The 21,177-nt window shown below is 61.6% G+C and overlaps 2 protein-coding genes across 6 annotated transcripts in view; both read right to left on the reverse strand.

Moving 5' to 3' along the window:
- Positions 1-856: 856 nt before the first annotated feature.
- ADISSP (adipose secreted signaling protein) overlaps positions 857-21,177 on the reverse strand; it is a 24,985-nt gene continuing 4,664 nt past the window's right edge. Inside the window, exons 3-9 of one of the 5 annotated variants that reach the window (XM_053975240.1) lie at positions 19,122-19,230; positions 16,577-16,865; positions 10,916-11,004; positions 7,130-7,284; positions 5,579-5,717; positions 2,054-2,170; positions 857-1,430 (exon numbers count right to left, since the gene is read on the reverse strand). In XM_053975240.1, coding sequence (XP_053831215.1) covers positions 1,330-1,430; positions 2,054-2,170; positions 5,579-5,717; positions 7,130-7,284; positions 10,916-10,934 — 531 coding nt within the window. In that variant the 5' untranslated portion in view covers positions 10,935-11,004; positions 16,577-16,865; positions 19,122-19,230 and the 3' untranslated portion in view covers positions 857-1,329. Of the gene's footprint in view, positions 1,431-2,053; positions 2,171-5,578; positions 5,718-7,129; positions 7,285-10,915; positions 11,005-12,357; positions 12,414-12,741; positions 12,831-12,881; positions 12,932-13,889; positions 13,949-16,576; positions 16,866-19,121; positions 19,231-21,177 lie in introns of those variants that run through there. The other 4 variants (XM_053975242.1, XM_053975238.1, XM_053975239.1 and 1 more) reach the window with 4 other exon arrangements.
- SPEF1 (sperm flagellar 1) overlaps positions 16,758-21,177 on the reverse strand; it is a 10,818-nt gene continuing 6,398 nt past the window's right edge. Inside the window, exons 5-6 of the mRNA XM_053976694.1 lie at positions 19,122-19,271; positions 16,758-16,865 (exon numbers count right to left, since the gene is read on the reverse strand). Of these exons, the coding sequence (XP_053832669.1) occupies positions 16,758-16,865; positions 19,122-19,271 (258 nt within the window). The remainder of the gene's footprint in view (positions 16,866-19,121; positions 19,272-21,177) is intronic.

The raw sequence follows: 21,177 nt of genomic DNA on the forward strand, positions 1-21,177 counted from the left end.
AGATCATCGTGGAGACGCCACCATGGACATCTTGACAAACTGAGATCTTCCTGGAGATGCCACCATGGACTTCCTGTCCAACTGAGACCTTCCTGGAGATGCCACCATGGACATCTTGTCCAACTGAGACCTTCCTGGAGATGCCACCATGGACATCTTGTCGAACTGAGACCTTCCTGGAGATGCCACCATGGACATCTTGTCCATCTGAGACCTTCCTGGAGATGCCACCATGGACATCTTGTCCAACTGAGATCATCGTGGAGATGCCACCATGGACATCTTGTCGAACTGAGACCTTCCTGGAGATGCCACCATGGACATCTTGTCCAACTGAGACCTTCCTGGAGACGCCACCATGGAGTTCCTGTCCAATTGAGACCTTCCTGGAGATGCCACCATGGACATCTTGACAAACTGAGATCTTCCTGGAGATGCCACCATGGACTTCCTGTCCAACTGAGACCTTCCTGGAGATGCCACCATGGACATCTTGTCGAACTGAGACCTTCCTGGAGATGCCACCATCGATTTCCACCCCAGCTGAGACCTCCTGTCACTGTGGGCACCATGCCAGGACCTGGCACCATGGATTCCCTCCCAGACTGAGACCCCCGCCCTTATCCTGGGGACCCCCGTCCCTGCCCCCCACCCTCTCCCAGCCCCCCTTTAACTGGAATTTGCCTCATGACCCCTCCCCATTCCCCATCCAGGACTATTTGGGATTTTCCAGCCGGGGATCTCCCCTGTCCCTCTGGGCAGGTTCATGGAGGGGATCTGGGCTCCCAGCCCATTCCCAGTGGGATTTTCCTCCTTCCCGAGGTAGGATTTTGTACTTTAACCCCCCCCACAGGCATGTAAGATAGCTTTATATTTATATATATACATATATATATATATATGTAGGCATATAAAACCTCCTGAAACTGCTCCTGGTCCTTGCACCACGAGGAAAAAAAAAAAAAAAATGGGAAAAGAGGAGAAAAAAACCCAGGAAAAATCTGAGAAAAACAGAAAAAAACAAAAAACAAAAAACAAAAAAGAGGCGCCGGCAGCAACACAAGGACACAGCCGGGGGACGCGGCCCCAGCCCCGAAGCCACGGGGGACTCCCCGCTCCCACCCCACATTCCACAGGCAAAATTCCTCGCCCACCCCAGAAAAGAGGAAGATTCCCACCCCAAGAGGCACAATTCCCCCAAAACACCCCCCGGGGCTGCGGGGCGAGGGCGAAGCAGCGGCAGCAGCAACAAGGGGGTCCCCCCCGCCCGCTTTGGGGACCGTCCTGTGCTTCGGGGGCTTTGGGGTCCCCCCGGGGTGGGGTTTGGGGTCAGTCGAAGCCGTGCCAGTCGCTCTGCTCCGAGTCGTATTCCAGCTCGGCTCCCACGCAGCGCACCCCGTCCAGGAGCATCGGCGTCCCGTGGTGACGGTCTGGGGACATCAGGGGACACGGCTCGGGGACAGCTCGCTGTCCCTTTGGGGAGGGCGGGAACGCCCCTTTTTAAGGGGTTTTGGGGGGGGGGGGTTTAGGCTCGCAGGGGTTGGTCCATCCCAGCAATGCTGGGTCCGGCTGGGTGGGGGATGTGTTGTCCCTTGTCCTTGTGTCACCGCTGTGGTCACTGCCCAGGGGTGGTGACAGCCTCAGGGGGCTGGGGGTGGCTGGGATATGGGGTGGGGGACACGGGGAGCAAGGGGGGGTCTTGGGATTTATAGGGAGGGTCCCAGTGATGGGGGGGGTCCCAATGACAAAGGGGGTCCCAGGGACAGGGGACATCCCAGGGACTAGGGGGGGGGGTCCCAGGGACAAAGTGGGGACCCAGCCAAGCACAGGGGACATCGGGGTCACCCCCCACCCCCCTCCCTTCACCCCTTCCCAGGGCTCTTTCCTCAACCCCCGGGCTGGGGAATTTTTGGGATGAAATCACCCGTTTTGGGCAATTCCTCAGCAGTGCCCTGGAGCTGGGACAGCGCCACGCCTTAACTGGGACAACTGGGAAGATTGGGTGGGCCTGGGGAGGGGGAAGGGGACAGGGAGGGACCCCAGAGACCCTTACCCATGACCCGGGCCTGGACGGTGACCTTGATGTGGCTGGGGCTGTGTCCGGCCAGGAGCAGCTCCTCCTTCAGCACCCCCTCCTTGTGCGCCGTGTACTCGCAGCGCACGCTGTGCCCTGGCAGCGGGGACACGGAGAAGCTGCCAGAGCCCTGCCCGTGCCCTCCTCACCCTGCCCGTGCCATCCTCACCCTGCTCGTGCCATCCTCACCCTGCTTGTGCCATCCTCACCCTGCTCGTGCCCTCCTCACCCTGCCTGTGCCCTCCTCACCCTGCCCGTGCCCTCCTCACCCTGCCTGTGCCCTCCTCACCCTGCTCATGCCATCCTCACCCTGCCCGTGCCATCCTCACCCTGCCCGTGCCCTCCTCATCCTGCTTGTGCCATCCTCACCCTGCCCGTGCCCTCCTCACCCTGCCTGTGCCCTCCTCATCCTGCTTGTGCCATCCTCACCCTGCCCGTGCCATCCTCACCCTGCCCGTGCCCTCCTCACCCTGCTCGTGCCCTCCTCATCCTGCTTATGCCATCCTCACCCTGCCCGTGCCCTCCTCACCCTGCTTGTGCCATCCTCACCCTGCTCGTGTCGTCCTCACCCTGCCCGTGCCATCCTCACCCTGCTCGTGCCATCCTCACCCTGCCCGTGCCCTCCTCACCCTGCTTGTGCCATCCTCACCCTGCTTGTGCCATCCTCACCCTGCCCGTGCCATCCTCACCCTGCTCGTGCCCTCCTCACCCTGCTTGTGCCCTCCTCACCCTGCTTGTGCCCTCCTCACCCTGCTCGTGCCCTCCTCACCCTGCTTGTGCCCTCCTCACCCTGCTTGTGCCATCCTCACCCTGCCCGTGCCATCCTCACCCTGCCTGCACCTTCCAGAACCTTCCCTGCCCTGCCTGTGCTCTCCTCACGCTGCCTCTGCCTTCCCTGCCCTGCCCTTCCTGCTCTGCCTGCACCTTCCTTACCCTGCCTGACCTTCTGGAACCTTCCCTGCCCTTCCTGTGCCTGCCTGTACCTTCCTGATCCTGCCTGTACCTGAGTCTCAGCCCTCCCATTCTTCCCTGGCCCTGCCTCTACCTCCCTGAACTTTCCCTGCCCTCCCTGAACTTTCCCTGCCCTCCCTGAACTTTCCCTGCCCTCCCTGAACTTTCCCTGCCCTCCCTGAACCCTTCCTGCTCTGCCTGTGCCTGCCTGAACCTTCTCTGCCCTCCTCGACCTTCCCCTGCCCTGCATGCACTTCCCTGCCCTTCCCACCCTGCCTGTGCCCTCCTTACCCTGCCTGCACCTCCCTGAACCTTTCCTGCCCTCCCTGAACCCTTTCCTGCCCTGCCTGTACCTTCCCACCCGTCCTGAACCCTTCCCTGCCCTGCCTGCAGCTCCCTGCTCCTTCCTAGTCCTGGCTGAATCCTTCCTGAACCCTCCCCTGCCCTCCCTGCACCTCCCTGAGCTTTCCCTGTCCTCCCTGAACCCCTCCCACCCTGCCTGTACCTGCCTGTACCTACCTGTACCTTCCCTACCCTGCCTGCACCTCTCTGAACTTTCCCTGCCCTCCCTGAACCCTTCCTGCCCTGCCTGTACCTTCCCTGCCCTGCCTGCAGCTCCCTGCCCCTTCCCAGTCCCGCCTGAACCCTTCTTGTCCTTCCCTGCCCTGCCTGCACCTCCCTGAAATTTCCCTGCCCTCCCTAAACCTTTCCTGCCCTCCCTAAACCTTTCCTGCCCTCCCTGAACCCTTCCTGCCCTCACTGAACCTTTCCTGCCCTGACTGAACCTTCCCACCCTGCCTGCACCTTCCCTGCCCTGCCTGCAGCTCCCTGCCCCTTCCTAGTCCTGCCTGAACCCTTCCTAAACCCTTCCCTGCCCTGCCTGCACCTCCCTGAAATTTCCCTGCCCTCCCTAAACCTTTCCTGCCCTCCCTAAACCCTTCCTGCCCTGCCTGTGCCTGCCCATACCTTCTTTGTGCCTGCCTGCACCTCCCTGAAATTTTCCTGCCCTCCCTAACCCCTTCCTGCCCTGCCTGTACCTTCCCACCCGTCCTGAAACCTTCCCTGCCCTGCCTGTGCCTCCCTGAACTTTCCCTACCCTGCCTGAACCTTCCCTGCCCTGCCTGTGCCTCCCTGAACTTTCCCTACCCTGCCTGAACCTTTCCTGCCCTACCTGAGCCCAGCCTGTGCTCTCCTTACCCTCCCTGCACCTTCCCTGTCCTGCCTGTCCCTGTCCCCCTCCTCCACTCACGGCGTTCCCCAGGGCTCCTTTCGCCTGCTCCAGAGAGGCCCTGGCCCCGATCCCAGCTCCAAATCAATCCCAGCTCCAATCCTGATCCCAGCTCCAATCCCGATCCCAGCTCCAATCCCAATCCCGGCTCCAATCCCAATCCCGGCTCCAATCCCAATCCCAACTCCAATCCCAATCCCAACTCCAATCCTAATAACAACTCCAATCCCAATCCCAGCTTCAATCCCAATCCCAGTTCCAATCCCAATCCCGGCTCCAATCCCAATCCCAGCTCCAATCCCAATCCCGGCTCCAATCCCATTCCCGGCTCCAATCCCAATCCCAGCTCCAATCCCAATCCCAACTCCAATCCCAATCCCAGCTCCAATCCCAATCCCAACTCCAATCCCAATCCTGACTCCAATCCCAATCCTGACTCCAATCCCAATCCCAGCTCCAATCCCAATCCTGACTCCAATCCCAATCCCAGCTCCAAACCCAATCTTGGCTTCAATCCCAATCGCGGCTCCAATCCCGATCTCAGCTCCAATCCCAATCCCAGCTCCAGTCCTGGCTCTGATCCCAATCCCAGTCCCGATCCCAGCTCCAATCCCAGCCCCGATCCCAGATCTCCATCCCGGTCTACCTCCCACCCCCGATCCCAATCCTGATCCTAATCCCGATCCCAGCCCCTGTTGGGAATCTCCAAACAAACCCTAAAGAGCTTTTTTGGGGTGGAGCCAGCGGCGGGTGGGAAAAGCCCCGTCCCCACCCTGTCCCCACCCTGTCCCCACCCTGTCCCCGCTGCCGGGAGGTGACACCGACGGCCCCGAGGGGACAGGGATGTGGGAAGCAGCATCCATTGGCTGTGGGACAACTGGGATGGGACCGAGGTGGCCTCGGGGACCTGCGGTGTCCTCGCGTGTCCCCAAGGAACTGCCACCCAGCCCAGGGTGACGCTCCGGGATCCCATGGATGTGGCAGCACCCCATTGTCCCCAAAGTGGAGGGTGGCACCCTTGGAGCAATCCCTGTCCCTGTCCCTTGTCGGGGTCTGGAGCCCCTTCACCCACAGAGACCCCCGGGAAAGGAAAATCCCGACAACAACAAAATCACGGAATTTGGGGACCCTGAGGACAAGGAATTGTCACCTCCCCGAGACACTGAGGGGACACCTGGGTGTGGCCTTGCCCCCTTTGGGGAAGGGCTGGGTACAGGATGGGGACATTGGGGACACGGAGGGGACATCTGGGTGTGGCCTCGCCCCCTTTGGGGAAGGGCTGGGTACAGGATGGGGACGTTGGGGACACGGAGGGGACACGGTACCTTCTGGCAGGGAGGTGACACTGATGACGCGCAGGTTGGGGTTGGGGACGGGGAGGGGACAAATGTCCTTGCCCAGGTTCGGCACGGGGGGCAGCTGGAAGGTGATCTCGTACTTGTGTAGGATCTTCAGGAATCCCACCTGGAAGAGCGGGATGCGGGGGTGACACCACGGCTGGGGTGTCACTGTCACCTCCCCCTTGGGGACGAGGGACACTGCAGAGTCCCCAGGAAGGTGGGGACAGCACCTGGAGAGGGGGAATTGTATCCTAAAAAATTCCCCCGGTTAAATCCCTTTTTTTTTTTGGCGGGGGGGGGAAGGGATTTGTGGCCTAAAAAAAGTCAGGAAATAATAAATGGGAGATAATTTAGGAAAGAATAGGGAATGATTTCGGAAATACATCAGGAAAAGGTAACAAACAGGATGATTTTGCCCCAAAAAACCGCAGGAAAAGTATGGAATTTGGGGACAAAATTCTGGGAATAACAACCCGTGGATGTCACAGGAGCAGGGAGAGCTTTTCCAGCTGCTCCTGGAAAAGGCTGGAGCGCCTCTTCCCATGGAATTTTTCCACTCTCATGACAAAAAGCAGAGCCCTCCGGAGCCTTGGAAAAATCCATTTTGGGAAGGGAGCGAGCTGGGAACGATCCCTGAGGGGGAAAAAAATTCCGGGGCCAGGATCCGGAGGGTGGAATTCCCAAAATGCCCCCGGGGCTGGGATCATCCCAAAGAGCTGGAAAAGGATCTGGGGAGAATCTTCCAGAGCTTCAAGGGGCTCCAGGAGAGCTGGAGAGGGACAAGGACACAGGGAATGGGGGCATTTGGGGTGGGATTTTGGGAAGGAATTCCCGGCTGGGCTGAAATTCCCGAATTTTCTGTGGCTGCCCCAGGATCCCTGGAAGTGTCCAGGGAACCGGGATGAGCTCCAAGCTCTTTCCCCTCGCCACCCAAAACCACCCTGGGGATTAATTTTAAAGGGATTTATCCCTTTAAAAGCCCGGGAAAACAAGCAGGATCTTCTTTTCCCAACCCCACCAGAGACCCCTCCCCGTGTCCCCGTGTCCCCGTGGGTGGCACTGCCACCCCCTCGGTCATGTGGTGGGAAAACAACAAGGGCCGCCCCCGGAGGCAGCGCCGGATTTGGGATGGAATTCCGGCCACGAGGGCTCTGACTCAGCGCTGGTGGCAGCTGCAGGTGCCACACGTTGGTGGCACCGCGGGTGGCTCCTTGTCCCCTCCGCTGGCACCGCCCCCGGAGCCCTTCCACCCGCGGGATAAGCGGGAAAAGCTGGGAATGGCCCTGCTGGGATCCGGAGCGGCCCCAAAACGGGGAAGAGGGGACAGTGCCACGTGTCCCCTGTGTCCCCAAAGCCACCCAAATGTGGCGCTGGATTTGGGGGACAATCCGGAGTTGGCGGCCTCAGGAGAAGCCCTAGGGAATGACACGGAATTCTGGGGTGGGAGCGCCTCCAAATCCGGGAATTTTTGGGTGTTGGGAGCCCCGGAGTCCCCAGGGGACGGTGACATCCCCCCGTTGTCCCCCTGTCCCCCACCTTGACCAGGAAGTGGCCGTCCTTGTCCTGTGTCACCATCACGGCCGAGTCGTGCAGCTGCTCCTGGAAGTGGACGTGGCCCTGTGTCCCCTCCTGGGGGTGGCCCTGGGTCCCCTCGGGGGTGAAGCGCACTCCTGTCCCCTTCCCCTTGCTGCCTGCAGGTGACAAAGGTCCCCCGGTCACAGCCGTGTGTCCCCAGGGGAGGTGGCCTCGCGCTGGGGACGCGGGGCGGAGCGTGGTGGCACCAGGGGAGGCTTCCCTGTCACCCCCTCCCTGTGTCAGCCGGGACACAGGGGACCTGTGGGGACAGCCAGCTCCCATCCGAGCAGGGACCTGCCACCGGCCCATGCCCAGAGGGTCCTCAAGTGTCCCCAAGTGTCCCCAAGTGTCCCCCGGCTTGGCAGACTCTGCTCCCTCCTGTGATGTCCTCAGGACATGTGACACACGCTGAGGACATGGGGACACAGGTTACTGGCGGCAGGGGACAGGTGAGAAGGGAGGAGAGCGTGGAAGTGCCACCAGAAGGTCCTCAAGTGTCCCCAAATGTCCCCAAACATCCCCAAGCATCCCCAGGCTTGGCAGACTCTGCTCCCTCCTGTGATGTCCTCAGGACAAGTGACACAGGGACGGAGGGACACAGGTGACCAAGTGACCACAGCCAGCTCCCATCCGAGCAGGGACCGGCCACCACCCATGCCCAGAGGGTCCCCAAGTGTCCCCAAGTGTCCCCAAGCGTCCCCAGGCTCGGCAGACTCCGCTCCCTCCTGTGATGCCCTTAGGAGAAGTGACACAGGCTGGGGACATGGGGACATGGGGCAGGGGACAGGTGAGAAGGGGTGAGAGCGTGCAAGTGCCACCAGATGATGTCCAGAAGGTCCTCAAGTGTCCCCAAATGTCCCCAAGCATCCCCAAGCGTCCCCAGGCTCGGCAGACTCTGCTCCCTCCTGTGATGTCCTCAGGACAAGTGACACAGGGACAGAGGGACACAGGTGACCAAGTGACCACAGCCAGCTGCTCTCTGAGCAGGGACCGGCCACCACCCATGTCCAGAGGGTCCCCAAGTGTCCCCAAGTGTCCCCAAGTGTCCCCAAGCGTCCCCAGGCTCGGCAGACTCCGCTCCCTGCTCGGGCTGCGCGGCGCCACGGGGAAGGTGACACGGGGGAGGTGACACGGCTGTGACAAGGCCAGCAGGACAGGCCACATGGCAGCGCCGGGGCCCTGCCACCAGCTTGGGGACAGCGCTGTCCCCACGGAGGCCCAAATCCCGTGGGATTTTCCACGTGCGCCGCTTCCATGGAAAATCCGCCCCTTCCTCCTCCTCCTCCTCCTCCTCCTCCTCCTCCTCCTCCTCCCGCCGAGCCCCGCTCCCAGCTGGCAGCAGATTGTCACCGCCGCCAGCAGCAGATTGTCGCCTCCCTTGTCGCCTGAAGAAAAGGCTCTTTGTGCTGGCAGCGCCGGGAATCCCGGGCTCTAATGAGCCGCGCTTTAATGAGCCGGGCTCTAATGAGCCGCGCTTTAATGAGCCGCGCTTTAAGGTCCCGCCGTTGTTCGGCCCCAAAGCCCCTCCCGCACTCCTGGGGGGACAGCGAGGGACGCGGTGACAGCGTGGGGACACACGCGGGGACACGCGGGGCACTCTCCAGGGCGGCGCCGCGGCGATCCCGAAGGATCTGCGTGGATCCCAAATCCCGATCCCAAGCCCCGATGATCCCAAATAAGCCTTTGTCACCCTGGTGGCACTTGGGGACATTTGGCCGCCCCCTCAGGAACGGGGGAATCGGGATTTGGGGTGGCCCCGGGAGGGGACAGCGGGGACCGGCGGGGGTGGCAGCCAGGGATCCGCTGGATCGGGGATTTATGGGATCTGGGATCTGGGGGACCTGGGATTTGTGGGATCAGGGAATCCCTGGGTCTGGGATTTGTGGGATCAGGGATTTATGGGATCTGGGATTTGTGGGATCAGGGAATCCCTGGGTCTGGGATTTGTGGGATCAGGGATTTATGGGATCTGGGATTTCTGGGATCAGGGAATCCCTGGGTCTGGGATTTATGGGATCTGGGATTTATGGGATCAGGGAATCCCTGAGTCTGGGATTTGTGGGATCAGGGAATCCCTTGGATTTGGGGGTTGTGGGATCTGGGATTTGTGGGGTCTGGGATTTGTGGGATCAAGGAATCCCTGGGTCTGGGATTTATGGGCTCTGGGATTTGTGGGACCTGGGATTTGTGGGATCAAGGAATCCCTGGGTCTGGGATTTATGGGATCTGGATTTGTGGGATCTGGGATTTATGGGATCTGGGATTTGTGGGGTCTGGGATTTGTGGGATCAGGAAATCCCTTGGATTTGGGATTTGTGGGATCTGGGAATCCCTTGGATTTGGGATTTGTGGGATCTGGGATTTCTGGTATCAAAGACTCCCTTGGATCTCGGATTGATGGGATTTAGGATTCCCTTGGATTTGGGATTTCTGGGAGCAGGGAATCCCCTGGATCAGGGATTTGTGGGATCAGGGAATCCCCTGGATCAGGGATTTGTGGGATCAGGGATTTGTGGGATCAGGGAATCTCTTGGATCTGGGATTTCTGGGATCAGAACCTGCTGTCACTGCGTCCCCCCAGGGGGTCTCAGGGTCCCCTCCAGGATGTCCCCAACTTTTTTTTTTTTCCCGGGAATCTCCTGAAGCTCTCCTGACCTCATCCCACCGGGAAGGAGCCGCCCCCGGCCCCATTCCCAGGGAAATTCCCGGAGCAGAATCCCACAAAGATTCCTTGGGATTTGTCTCACCCTAAAGCGCTTTTGGGGTCCCTCAAATCCCTGGATAGGCACAGAGGGGACCCCAAAAGCTCCGGGAAAACCCCAAATCTCTGGATAGGCACAGAGGGGACCCCAAAAGCTCCGGGAAAACCCCAAATCCCTGGATAGGCACAGAGGGACCCTAAAAGCTCCGGAAAACCCCAAATCCCTGGATAGGCACAGAGGGACCCCAAAAGCTCCGGGAAAACCCCAAATCCCTGGATAGGCACAGAGGGACCCCAAAAGCTCCGGGAAAACCCCAAATCCCGGGATAGGCACAGAGGGGACCCCAAAAGCTCCGGGAAAACCCCAAATCCTGGATAGGCACAGAGGGACCCCAAAAGCTCCGGGAAAACCCCAAATCCCTGGATAGGCACAGAGGGGACCCCAAAAGCTCCGGGAAAACCCCAAATCCCTGGATAGGCACAGAGGGACCCTAAAAACTCCGGGAAAACCCCAAATCCCTGGATAGGCACAGAGGGGACCCCAAAAGCTCCGGGAAAACCCCAAATCCCTGGATAGGCACAGAGGGGACCCCAAAGCTCCGGGAAGACCCCAAATCCCTGGATAAGCACAGAGGGACCCCAAAAGCTCCGGGAAAACCCCAAATCCCTGGATAGGCACAGAGGGGACCCCAAAAGCTCCGGGAAAACTCCAAATCCCTGGATAAGCACAGAGGGACCCTAAAAACTCCGGGAAAACCCCAAATCCCTGGATAGGCACAGAGGGGCCCTAAAAGCTCCGGGAAAACCCCAAATCCCTGGATAGGCACAGAGGGACCCCAAAAGCTCCGGGAAAACCCCAAATCCCTGGATAGGCACAGAGGGGACCCCAAAAGCTCCGGGAAAACCCCAAATCCCTGGATAGGCACAGAGGGGACCCTAAAAGCTCCGGGAAAACCCCAAATCCCTGGATAGGCACAGAGGGGACCCTAAAAGCTCCGGGAAAACCCCAAATCCCGGGATCCGGGGAGGGGGATGTGGGGACTCACCCTTGCTGGCTGTCGCCATCTGTCCCCTGCGCTGTCCGGCGATGTCGCTGTCGCCAGTGTCAGCGGCCGGGGGGCATCGTCCGGGAATTCTGCGGGAATGGGGTGGGAATAGGGTGGGAACGGGAAGGCGCCAATTCCATCCCATATTCCCAATCCCATTGCGGCGACAGCGGTGGCCCCGAGGTGGCCCCGAGGTGCCCCGTGGTGGCCCGAGGTGGCCGCGATGGTGGCCCCGTGGTGGCCCCGGGGTGGCCCCGTGGTGGCCCCGAGGTGGCCCCGGGGTGGCCCCGTGGTGGCCCCGAGGTGGCCCCGTGGTGACCCCGGGGTGGCCCCGAGGTGGCCCCGAGGTGGCCCCGAGGTGGCCCCGAGGTGGCCGCGATGGTGGCCCCGAGATGGCCCCGAGGTGGCCCCGAGGTGGCCCCGTGGTGGCCCCGTGGTGGCCCCGTGGTGGCCCCGAGGTAGCCCCGAGGTGGCCCCGTGGTGGCCCCGAGGTAGCCCCGAGGTGGCCCCGTGGTGGCCCCGAGGTGGCCCCGAGGTGGCCCCGAGGTGGCCCCGTGGTGGCCCCGAGGTGGCCCCGAGGTGGCCGCGATGGTGGCCCCGTGGTGGCCCCGAGGTGGCCGCGATGGTGGCCCCGAGGTGGCCGCGATGGTGTCCCCGAGGTGGCCCCGAGGTGGCCCCGGGGTGGCCCCGAGGTGGCCCCGAGGTGGCCGCGATGGTGGCCCCGAGGTGGCCCCGTGGTGGCCCCGAGGTGGCCCCGAGGTGGCCGCGATGGTGGCCCCGTGGTGGCCCCGAGGTGGCCCCGTGGTGGCCGCGATGGTGGCCCCGAGGTAGCCCCGAGGTGGCCCCGGGGTGGCCCCGAGGTGGCCCCGTGGTGGCCCCGAGGTGGCCCCGAGGTGGCCGCGAGGTGGCCCCGAGGTGGCCCCGAGGTGGCCCCGTGGTGGCCCCGAAGTGGCCCCGAGGTGGCCCCGAGGTGGCCCCGGGGTGGCCCCGTGGTGGCCCCGAGGTGGCCGCGGTGCCGGCGGGGAGGAGGAGCCAGCGGGCAGCGCCAGGCCTGGGAACTGCCCATTCCCTCATCCCAAATCTCCGGGAAAAGCGGGAATTAGGGAATTCCCTCCCCGCCGCGCGTGCCTCAGTTTCCCCCCCCCTTTTCCCCATTAAAAGTCTCCGAGCTTTTGGGGGATGTTTTTCCAGATTCACAGCGCCGATCCCAAACTTGGAGCCTTTCCCAAATCGGTTTTTTCCCGGGATAAACGGGAGATCAGATCCCAAACTTGGAGCTTTTCCCAAATCGTTTTTTTTTTCCCGGGATAAGCGGCGCGACCGCCAGCCGGGAATTCGGGATGTGACATCCCAAAAAAAAAACCCTCAAAAAACCCAAAAAACAAGCAAAAAAACCAAACAAAAAAACCCCAAAAAACCGGGATGGAATTGGAGGGACAAACCTCCCTCTCCTTTTTGGGATCGCCCCACGGGACCGGGAATGCCGGCAGGGATTGGAAGTGGAAACCCCAAAACGCCGGGAAATCCGTGGAGGGAAAAAAAAAAAAAAAAAAAAGAAAAAAAACCCCAAAATTTCGGGAAAAAAAAAAAAAAAAAACCAAGATAAAAGAAAACCGAGCTGGAATGGAAGGGGGGGAGCCTCTCCGGGGGTGGGGGGGGAAATCCAGGATTTTGGGGGCGCCTCAAGCCATGCTGGGGACAAGGGGAGGTGTCCCCAAGCTCAGGACGGGGGGTGACATGTCCCCAAGAGGGGACACCGCGACCGCGACTGTCCCCACCCCCCCCCCCCCCCCCGCCTTTCCCGAGCGCTCCCAGCCCCGTTTCACCTCCGCCATCACCCGCCAGCCCCTCCGCGGGGCTGCCCCGGTGCCTGTGCCGCCCCGCGGGTGTCCCCCGATGTCCCCCGATGTCCCCCGGTGTCCCCGATGTCCCCGGTGTCCCCCCGGTGTCGCCGCGCCCCGCTCACCCCGCCGCCCGCTTCCCGCTCTGGGGACACGCCCCCCCTCCGCCTCCCATTGGCCGGCGCGCCCCGCCTCGCGCTCCCATTGGTGGGAGCGCACGCCGGTCACGCCTCCGGGCCGCGCCCCGGGCAGCGCTTAACGGGCGTTGCTAAGGGGCGGGGTTGTTGCTAAGGGGCGGGGACAAATGGGCGGGGCAGCCAATGAGGAAGCGCGCGCGCGCCGCGGGGCGCCCCCTTGTGGGCGGTGGGGAGGAGCGGGGGCGTTGCCATGGGAACGGGGAGGGGGGGAGGGGCCTTTCCTTCCCTTCCCTTCCCTTCCCTTCCCTTCCCTTCCCTTCCCTTCCCTTCCCTTCCCTTCCTTCCCTTCCCTTCCCTTCCCTTCCCTTCCCTTCCCTTCCCTTCCCTTCCCTTCCCTTCCCTTCCCTTCCCTTCCCTTCCCTTCCTTCCCTTCCCTTCCCTTCCCTTCCCTTCCCTTCCCTTCCCTTCCCTTCCCTTCCCTCTCAATCCCATTCCAACTCCATCCCATCCATCCCATTCCGAATCATCCCAATTCCTTCCCATCCCATTTTAACTCTGTCCCATCCCATTCAATTTCCTCCGTACTTCATTTCTTCTCATCCCAATTCCCCCCTTCATCCAATCCCAATCCAATCCCGACCCCAATCCCACCCCATTCCCACCCGACCGCCCATCCTGGGGACATCCAGCCGTGTCCTTCCTGTCCCCATCCCGAGCTCCGTGTCCCTTCCCGCGGGGACAGGGGACAGGGCACGTCCCCATCCCATCGGGACGCGGCAAACGGAGCCAGTTCCCATCCGGAGAGTGGATTGGGATTGTCCCCCCGGGAATGTGGGGGGACAGCGGGGTCAGGGGACACGTGAGGGACACCGGGGACACGTGAGGGACACAGGGGACACGTGAGGGACACAGGGGACAATGCCACCCACCCCGGGAGGGGGGAGCTGCTCCAGCTGCTGGAACGCTTAAAATCCCGGGATCCGCATTCCCGCAAACCTGGGATCCACATTCCCAGCGGTCCCCAGAGCCCCGGCTGTGTCCTTGTCACCGCCACGGTGACATCACACCCGGCTTGTCCCCACGGGAGGGGACACCAGGGCCTGGCTTGTCCCCGCCATTCCCACATCGGCCGGAAATTCCAGGTTTTCCCTAAGAAGCCACTGTGGCCCAGGGACGGTCCCCAGAGCCACCCCTGGGCGTGTCGCCGTGGCTGGGGATGTCACCTGGGGGTGGGGACACGGGGGATGTCGCTGTCACCTCCCAGCGCCGCCGCCGGGCTGGGATTTGCTCCGGGATTGCGAAAACAACGGATTTGGGAAGGGATTAAATCCCGGCGGCCACCGGGGGGAGGAGCGGCCACCGCGTCCCCAGGGTGTCCCCAGGGTGTCCCCAGGGTGTCCCCATGGTGTCCTCAAGGCATCCCCAGAATGTCCCCAGGGTGTCCTCATAGCATCCCCACAGTGTCCCCAGGGTGTCCCCAAGGCAACCTCCAGGTTGTCCCCAAGGCACCCCTAGAATGTCCCCAGAATGTCACCACGGTGTCCCCAGAATGTCCCCAGGGTGTCCCCAAGGCACCCCTAGAATGTCCCCAGAATGTTCCCATGGTGTCCCCACAATGCCTCCATGGTGCCCCCCACAATGTCCCCATGGTGTCCTCATAGCATCCCCACAATGTCCCCATGGTCTCGCCATGGTGTCCCCAGGGCAACCCCAGAATGTCCCCATGGTGTCCCCAAGACATCCCCACAGTGTCCCCATGGTGTCCCCAAGGCACCCCTAGAATGTCCCCAGGGTGTCCCCATGGTGCCTCCATGGTGTCCCCAGAATGTCCCCATGGTGTCCTCAAGGCATCCCCAGAATGTCCCCAGGGTGTCCCAAGAGCATCCCCACAGTGTCCTCATGGTGTCCCCATGGTGTCCTCAAGGCATCCCCAGAATGTCCCCAGGGTGTCCCCAGAGCATCCTTAGAATGTCCCCATGGTGCCTCCATGGTGTCCCCATAGTGTCCCCAGGGTGTCCCCAAGGCATCCCCACAGTGTCCCCATGGTGTCCCCAAGGCAACCTCCAGGTTGTCCCCAAGGCACCCCTAGAATGTCCCCAGAATGTCCCCATGGTGTCCCCAGAATGTCCCCAGAATGTCTCCATGGTGCCTCCATGGTGTCCCCAGCATGTCCCCATGGTGTCCCATGATGTCCTTATGGTGTCCCCAGAATGTCCCCACGGTCTCCCCATGGTGTCCCCATGATGTCCCCACGGTGTCCTCACTGTCATCCCCACGCTGCTGCCCCCCCCCGCAATGTCCCCCCTGCCACTCTGATGTCCCCACGGTGTCCCTACAGTGTCCCCACCCTGATGTCCCCATGGTGATGTCCCCACAATGTTTTCCTCATGGTGTCCTCTCCTTGCTGTCCCCACGGTGTCCCCACGGTGTCCCCACACTGCCATCCTCACCTTGCTGTCCCTTCCTCGATGTCCCCACAATGATGTCCCCACCGCACAGTGTCCCCACCTTGATGTCCCTGCCCTGATGTCTTCACGCCAGTGTCCCCATTGTGTCCCCATTGTGTCCCCACACTCCACCTCCACCCTGCTGTCCCCTCCCCGCTGTCCCCACAGTATCCCCAAATGTCCCCAGTGTCCCCAGATGTCCCCAGTGTCCCCATAGTGTCCCTACATGTCCCCAGTGTCCCCACATGTCCCCAATGTCCCCACAGTGTCCCCAATGTCCCCAGTGTCCCCACATGTGCACAGTGTCCCCAATGTCCCCAGATGTCCCCAATGTCCCCAGAGTGTCCCCAAATGTCCCCAATGTCCCCACAGTGTCCCCAATGTCCCCAGATGTCCCCAGTGTCCCCAGTGTCCCCAGATGTCCCCAAATGTCCCCAGTGTCCCCAGATGTCCCCAATGTCCCCAATGTCCCCAGATGTCCCCAATGTCCCCAATGTCCCCAGATGTCCCCAGTGTCCCCAATGTCCCCACAGTGTCCCCACATGTCCCCAGTGTCCCCACAGTGTCCCCACATGTCCCCAATGTCCCCATATGTCCCAGTGTCCCCACATGTCCCCAGTGTGTCCCCAATGTCCCCAGTAGCTGCACATGTCCTCACATGTCCCCAGACGTCCCCACAGTGTCTCCAATGTCCCCACAGTGTCCCCAATGTCCCCAGATGTCCCCAGTGTCCCCAGTGTCCCCAGCTGTCCCCACATGTCCCCACATGTCCCCAGTGTCCCCAATGTCCCCAGATGTCCCCAGTGTCCCCAGTGTCCCCACAGTGTCCCCAGTGTCCCCACATGTCCCCAGAGTCCCCACATGTCCCCAGTGTGTCCCCAATGTCCCCACAGTGTCCCCACATGTCCCCAAATGTCCCCAATGTCCCCACATGTCCCCAAATGTCCCCACAGTGTCCCCACATGTCCCCAGTGTGTCCCCAATGTTCCCAGTAGCTGCACATGTCCTCACATGTCCCCAGTGTCCCCACAGTATCCCCAGGATGTCCCCACAGTGTCCGCACAGTGTCCCCACATGTCCCCAATGTCCCCACATGTCCCCAATGTCCACAGTGTCCCCAGATGTCCCCAGTGTCCCCAATGTCCCCACAGTGTCCCCACGATGTCCCCACAGTGTCCGCACAGTGTTCCCACATGTCCCCAGATGTCCCCAGTGTCCCCTCAGCGCCGCTCTCACCCCGCCAAGATCCATCTCTTTAATCCGCAGCCGCGCGGGGCTCGGGGCGAGCCGGGCCCCACCGGGGGCCACCGGGAGCCACCGGGAGCCACCGGGCTGTCCCCGTGCCACCACGGCGGTGCCACCGCGCGGTGGCGGCGGTGTCGCTGTCGCCTGCCGGCGGCGGTGTCGCTGTCGCCTGTCAGCGGCGGGGGCCCTGGGGCTGCTGCAGCCGCCGGCTCAGGTCGTCGATGCGGAGGTTCTTGAGGAGCAGGAGCTGCTCCAGCCGCGCCACCTTGGCCTGCAGGATCTGCGGGGCCGGGGGTGGGGAGGCGAATCCCAAATCCTAAACCCCCCCCGAAATCCCCAAATCCGAAAACGCCAAAGTCCCGAAATCTGAAAACCCCAAAATCCCGAAATCTCCAAACCCCCAAATCCGAAAACCCCAAAGTCCCGAAATCTGAAAACCCCAAAATCCCAAAATCCCCAAACCCCCAAATCCCAAAATCCTGAGACCCCAAAATCCCCAAACCCCAAAACTCCAGAATCCCAAATCCTAAATCCCCAAAATCCCCAAATCCCAAATACCCAAAACCCCAAAATCCCAAAATCCCCAAACCCCAAAATCCCAAATCCCCAAAATCCTCAAATCCCCAAACACCAAAATCCCAAAACTCCAAAATCCCAAAATCTCAAATCCTAAATCACCCAAATCCCAAAATCCTGAGACCCCAAAATCCCCAAACCCCAAAACTCCAAAATCCCAAAATCTCAAATCCTAAATCCCCAAAATCCCCAAATCCTGAGACCCCAAAAATCCCAAATCCTAAATCCCCAAAATCCCCAAATCCCAAATACCCAAAACCCCAAAATCCCCAAACTCCAAAATCCCAAATCCCCAAAATCCTCAAATCCCCAAACACCAAAATCCCCAAATCCTGAGACATCAAAATCCTCAAATCCCCAAACCCTAAATCCCCAAAATCCCCAAATCCTGAGACCCCAAAATCCCGAAATCCCAAAATCCCCAAACCCCCAAATCCCAACATCTCAAATCCTAAATCCCCAAAATCCCAAAATCCTGAGACCCCCAAACCCTAAAACCCGAAAATCCCAAAACCCCAACATCCCCAAACTCCAAAATCCCCAAACGCCAAAATCCCCAAATCCTGAGACCCCAAAAATCCCAAAATCCCCAAAACCCCCAAATCCCCAAACCCTAAAATCCCCAAATCCCCAAAACACAAAATCCCAAACCCATTCCCGGGGATCTTCCCGGAGCAGGGGATTTTGGGGTTTTTCCCCAGAGGAATTTTGGGATTTTTTTCCCTGACGAATTTTGTGGTTTTTTCCCAGAGGAATTTTTTTTTTTTTTTTTCCCAGAGGAATTTTGGGGTTTTTCCCGGGAAAAGCCGGGAAAAGGGGACATGGAAAAACCGGGGAGGAGTGACCCGGAAATTTTTAGGGAAGAAGGGACAGGGAAAAATCAGGAAAAGCCCGGAAAGGAGGACAGGGGGAAAAAAACCGGGAAAAACGCGAAGGAGGACAGGGAAAATTTTAGGGGAAAAGGGACAGGGGAAAACCGGGAAAAACCGGGAAAAACCGAGGAAAACCGGGAAAACCCGGGAAAGAAGTACAGGGAGAATTTTAGGGAAGGAGGGACAGGGAAAAGCTGGGAAGGAGGGATCAGGAAAAAAACCGGGAAAGGCCGGGAAAAAGCTGGGAAAGGGAGACAGGGAAAAAACCGGAAAGGCCGGGAAAAGCTGGGAAAAGGAGACAGGGAAAATTTTAGGGAAGGAAGAACCGGGAAAAGCCAGGATGGGGGTCAGGGAAAAACCGGGAAAAAGCCGGGAAAACCGGGAAAAGCGGGAAAAGGGGACGTGGAAAAACCCCGGAGGAGGGACACGGAAAAAATTAGGGAAGAGGGGAGAGGGAAAATCAGGGAATAGGGGGCACGAAAAAGGTGGGAAAGGGGGTCAGGGAAAACCGGGAAAAGCCGGGAAAAGCCGGGAAAAGCCGGGAAAAGCCGGGAAAGGGGACAGGGAAAAGCCGGGAAAAGGCGGGAAAGGGGTCAGGGAAAAACTGGGAAAAGCCGGGAAAAGCCGGGAAAGGCCGGGAAAAGCCGGGAAAGGGGTCAGGGAAAAACTGGGAAAAGCCGGGAAAAGGGTCAGGGAAAAACTGGGAAAAGCCAGGAAAAGTCGGGAAAGGCCGGGAAAAGCCGGGAAAGGGGTCAGGGAAAAGCCGGGGAAAGCCGGGAAAGGGGACAGGGAAAAGCCGGGAAAAGCCGGGAAAAGCCGGGAAAAGCAGGGAAAGGGGACAGGAAAAAGCCGGGAAAAGCCGGGAAAAGCCGGGAAGGAGGACAAAGAAAATTTTAGGGAAGGAGGAACCGGGAAAAGCCAGGAGAAGGGGGACAGGGAAAATCAGGGAAAGGAGAATCAGGAAAAACCGGGAAGAGCCGGGATGGGGGGACGGGGAAAAGCGGGAAGGAGGAAGGGCGCGGGGACAGGCCAGTGTCGCGCGTGTCACCCCGGGATGTCCCCGCCGCCGGGATTTGGGATGGGCTCACCTGGATCGTGTCCCGCGCCAGCTGCAGCGCCCGCTCGCGGTCCGCCAGCTGCTGTCGCATGTCCCCAGGGCCACCCCCCGGCTGCGCTGGCACCGCCACTGTCACCGCCCTGGCGCGGGGACACGGCCGTGGGGACAGCGCTGAGCCCGCCTGGTGACACCCCCCCCCCCCCCCCCGGGAGGGGACGTCCCCAAATCCTGTCCCCTGATCCCGTGGGAATGTCCTGATCTCCCGCGGGGACACTCGGGGACACCAAGGGGACACTCGAGGACACTCGGGGACACGCAGACGACACGCAGGGGACACTCGGGGACACTCGGGGACACGCAGGGGACACGCAGGGGACACTCAGGGGACACCCAGGGGACACTCGGGGACACTCGGGGACACGCAGGGGACACTCAGGGGACACCCAGGGGACACTCGGGGACTCTCGGGGGACACTCGGGGACACGCAGGGGACACGCAGGGGACACTCGGGGACACCAAGGGGACACTCGGGGACACGCAGGGGACACTCGGCGACACTCGAGGACACTCAGGGGACACGCAGGGGACACTCGGGGACACGCAGGGGACACCCAGGGGACACCCGGGGGACACTCGGGGACACGCAGGGGACACTCGGGGACACGCAGGGGACACGCAGGGCACACGCAGGGGACACCGAGAGGACACTCGGGGACACGCAGGGGACACTCGGGGACACTCAGGGACACTCGGGGACACGCAGGGGACACTCGGGGACACTCAGGGACACTCGGGGACACGCAGGGGACACGCAGGGGACACTCGGGGACACGCAGGGGACACCCAGGGGACACGCAGGGGACACTCGGGGACACCAAGGGGACACCCAGGGGACACTCGGGGACACGCAGGGGACACTCGGGGACACGCAGGGGACACGCAGGGGACACGCAGGGGACACTCGGGGACTCTTGGGGACACGCAGGGGACACGCAGGGGACACCCGGGGGACACTCGGGGACACGCAGGGGACACGCAGGGGACACGCAGGGGACACTCGGGGACACTCGAGGACACTCAGGGGACACGCAGGGGACACTCGGGGACACCGAGGGGACACTCGGGGACACCCAGGGGACACTCGGGGACACTCGGGGACACGCAGGGGACACGCAGCGGACACTCGGGGACACCGAGGGGACACTCGGGGACACCAAGGGGACACTCGGGGACACGCAGGGGACACTCGAGGACACTCAGGGGACACGCAGGGGACACTCGAGGACACGCAGGGGACACGCAGGGGACACTCGGGGACACTCAGGGGACACTCGAGGACACGCAGGGGACACGCAGGGGACACGCAGGGGACACTCAGGGACACTCGGGGACACCAAGAGGACACTCAGGGGACACGCAGGGGACACTCGGGGACACTCGAGGACACTCAGGGGGACACGCAGGGGACACTCGGGGACACCCAGGGGACACTCGGGGACACGCAGGGGGCACTCGCGGACACCGAGGGGACACGCAGGGGACACGCAGGGGACACGCAGGGGACACTCGGGGACACCAAGGGGACACTCGGGGACACGCAGGGGACACGCAGGGGACACGCAGGGGACACCCAGGGGACACCCAGGGGACACTCGGGGACACGCAGGGGACACCCAGGGGACACCCGGGGGACACTCGGGGACACGCAGGGGACACCCAGGGGACACGCAGGGGACACGCAGGGGACACTCGGGGACACGCAGGGGACACTCGGGGACACTCAGCGGACACGCAGGGGACACGCAGGGGACACTCGGGGACACGCAGGGGACACCCAGGGGACACGCAGGGGACACGCAGGGGACACTCGGGGACACGCAGGGGACACTCGGGGACACTCAGGGGACACTCGTGAACACTCGGGGACACTCAGGGACACGCAGGGGACACTCGGGGGACACGCAGGGGACACTCGGGGACACCGAGGGGACACTCGGGGACACCAAGGGGACACTCGGGGACACGCAGGGGACACTCGAGGACACGCAGGGGACACTCGGGGACACCCACAGTGAATCCCTGACAC

This window comes from Vidua macroura, chromosome 4, assembly GCF_024509145.1.
Source record: "Vidua macroura isolate BioBank_ID:100142 chromosome 4, ASM2450914v1, whole genome shotgun sequence".
Taxonomy (NCBI): domain Eukaryota; kingdom Metazoa; phylum Chordata; class Aves; order Passeriformes; family Viduidae; genus Vidua; species Vidua macroura.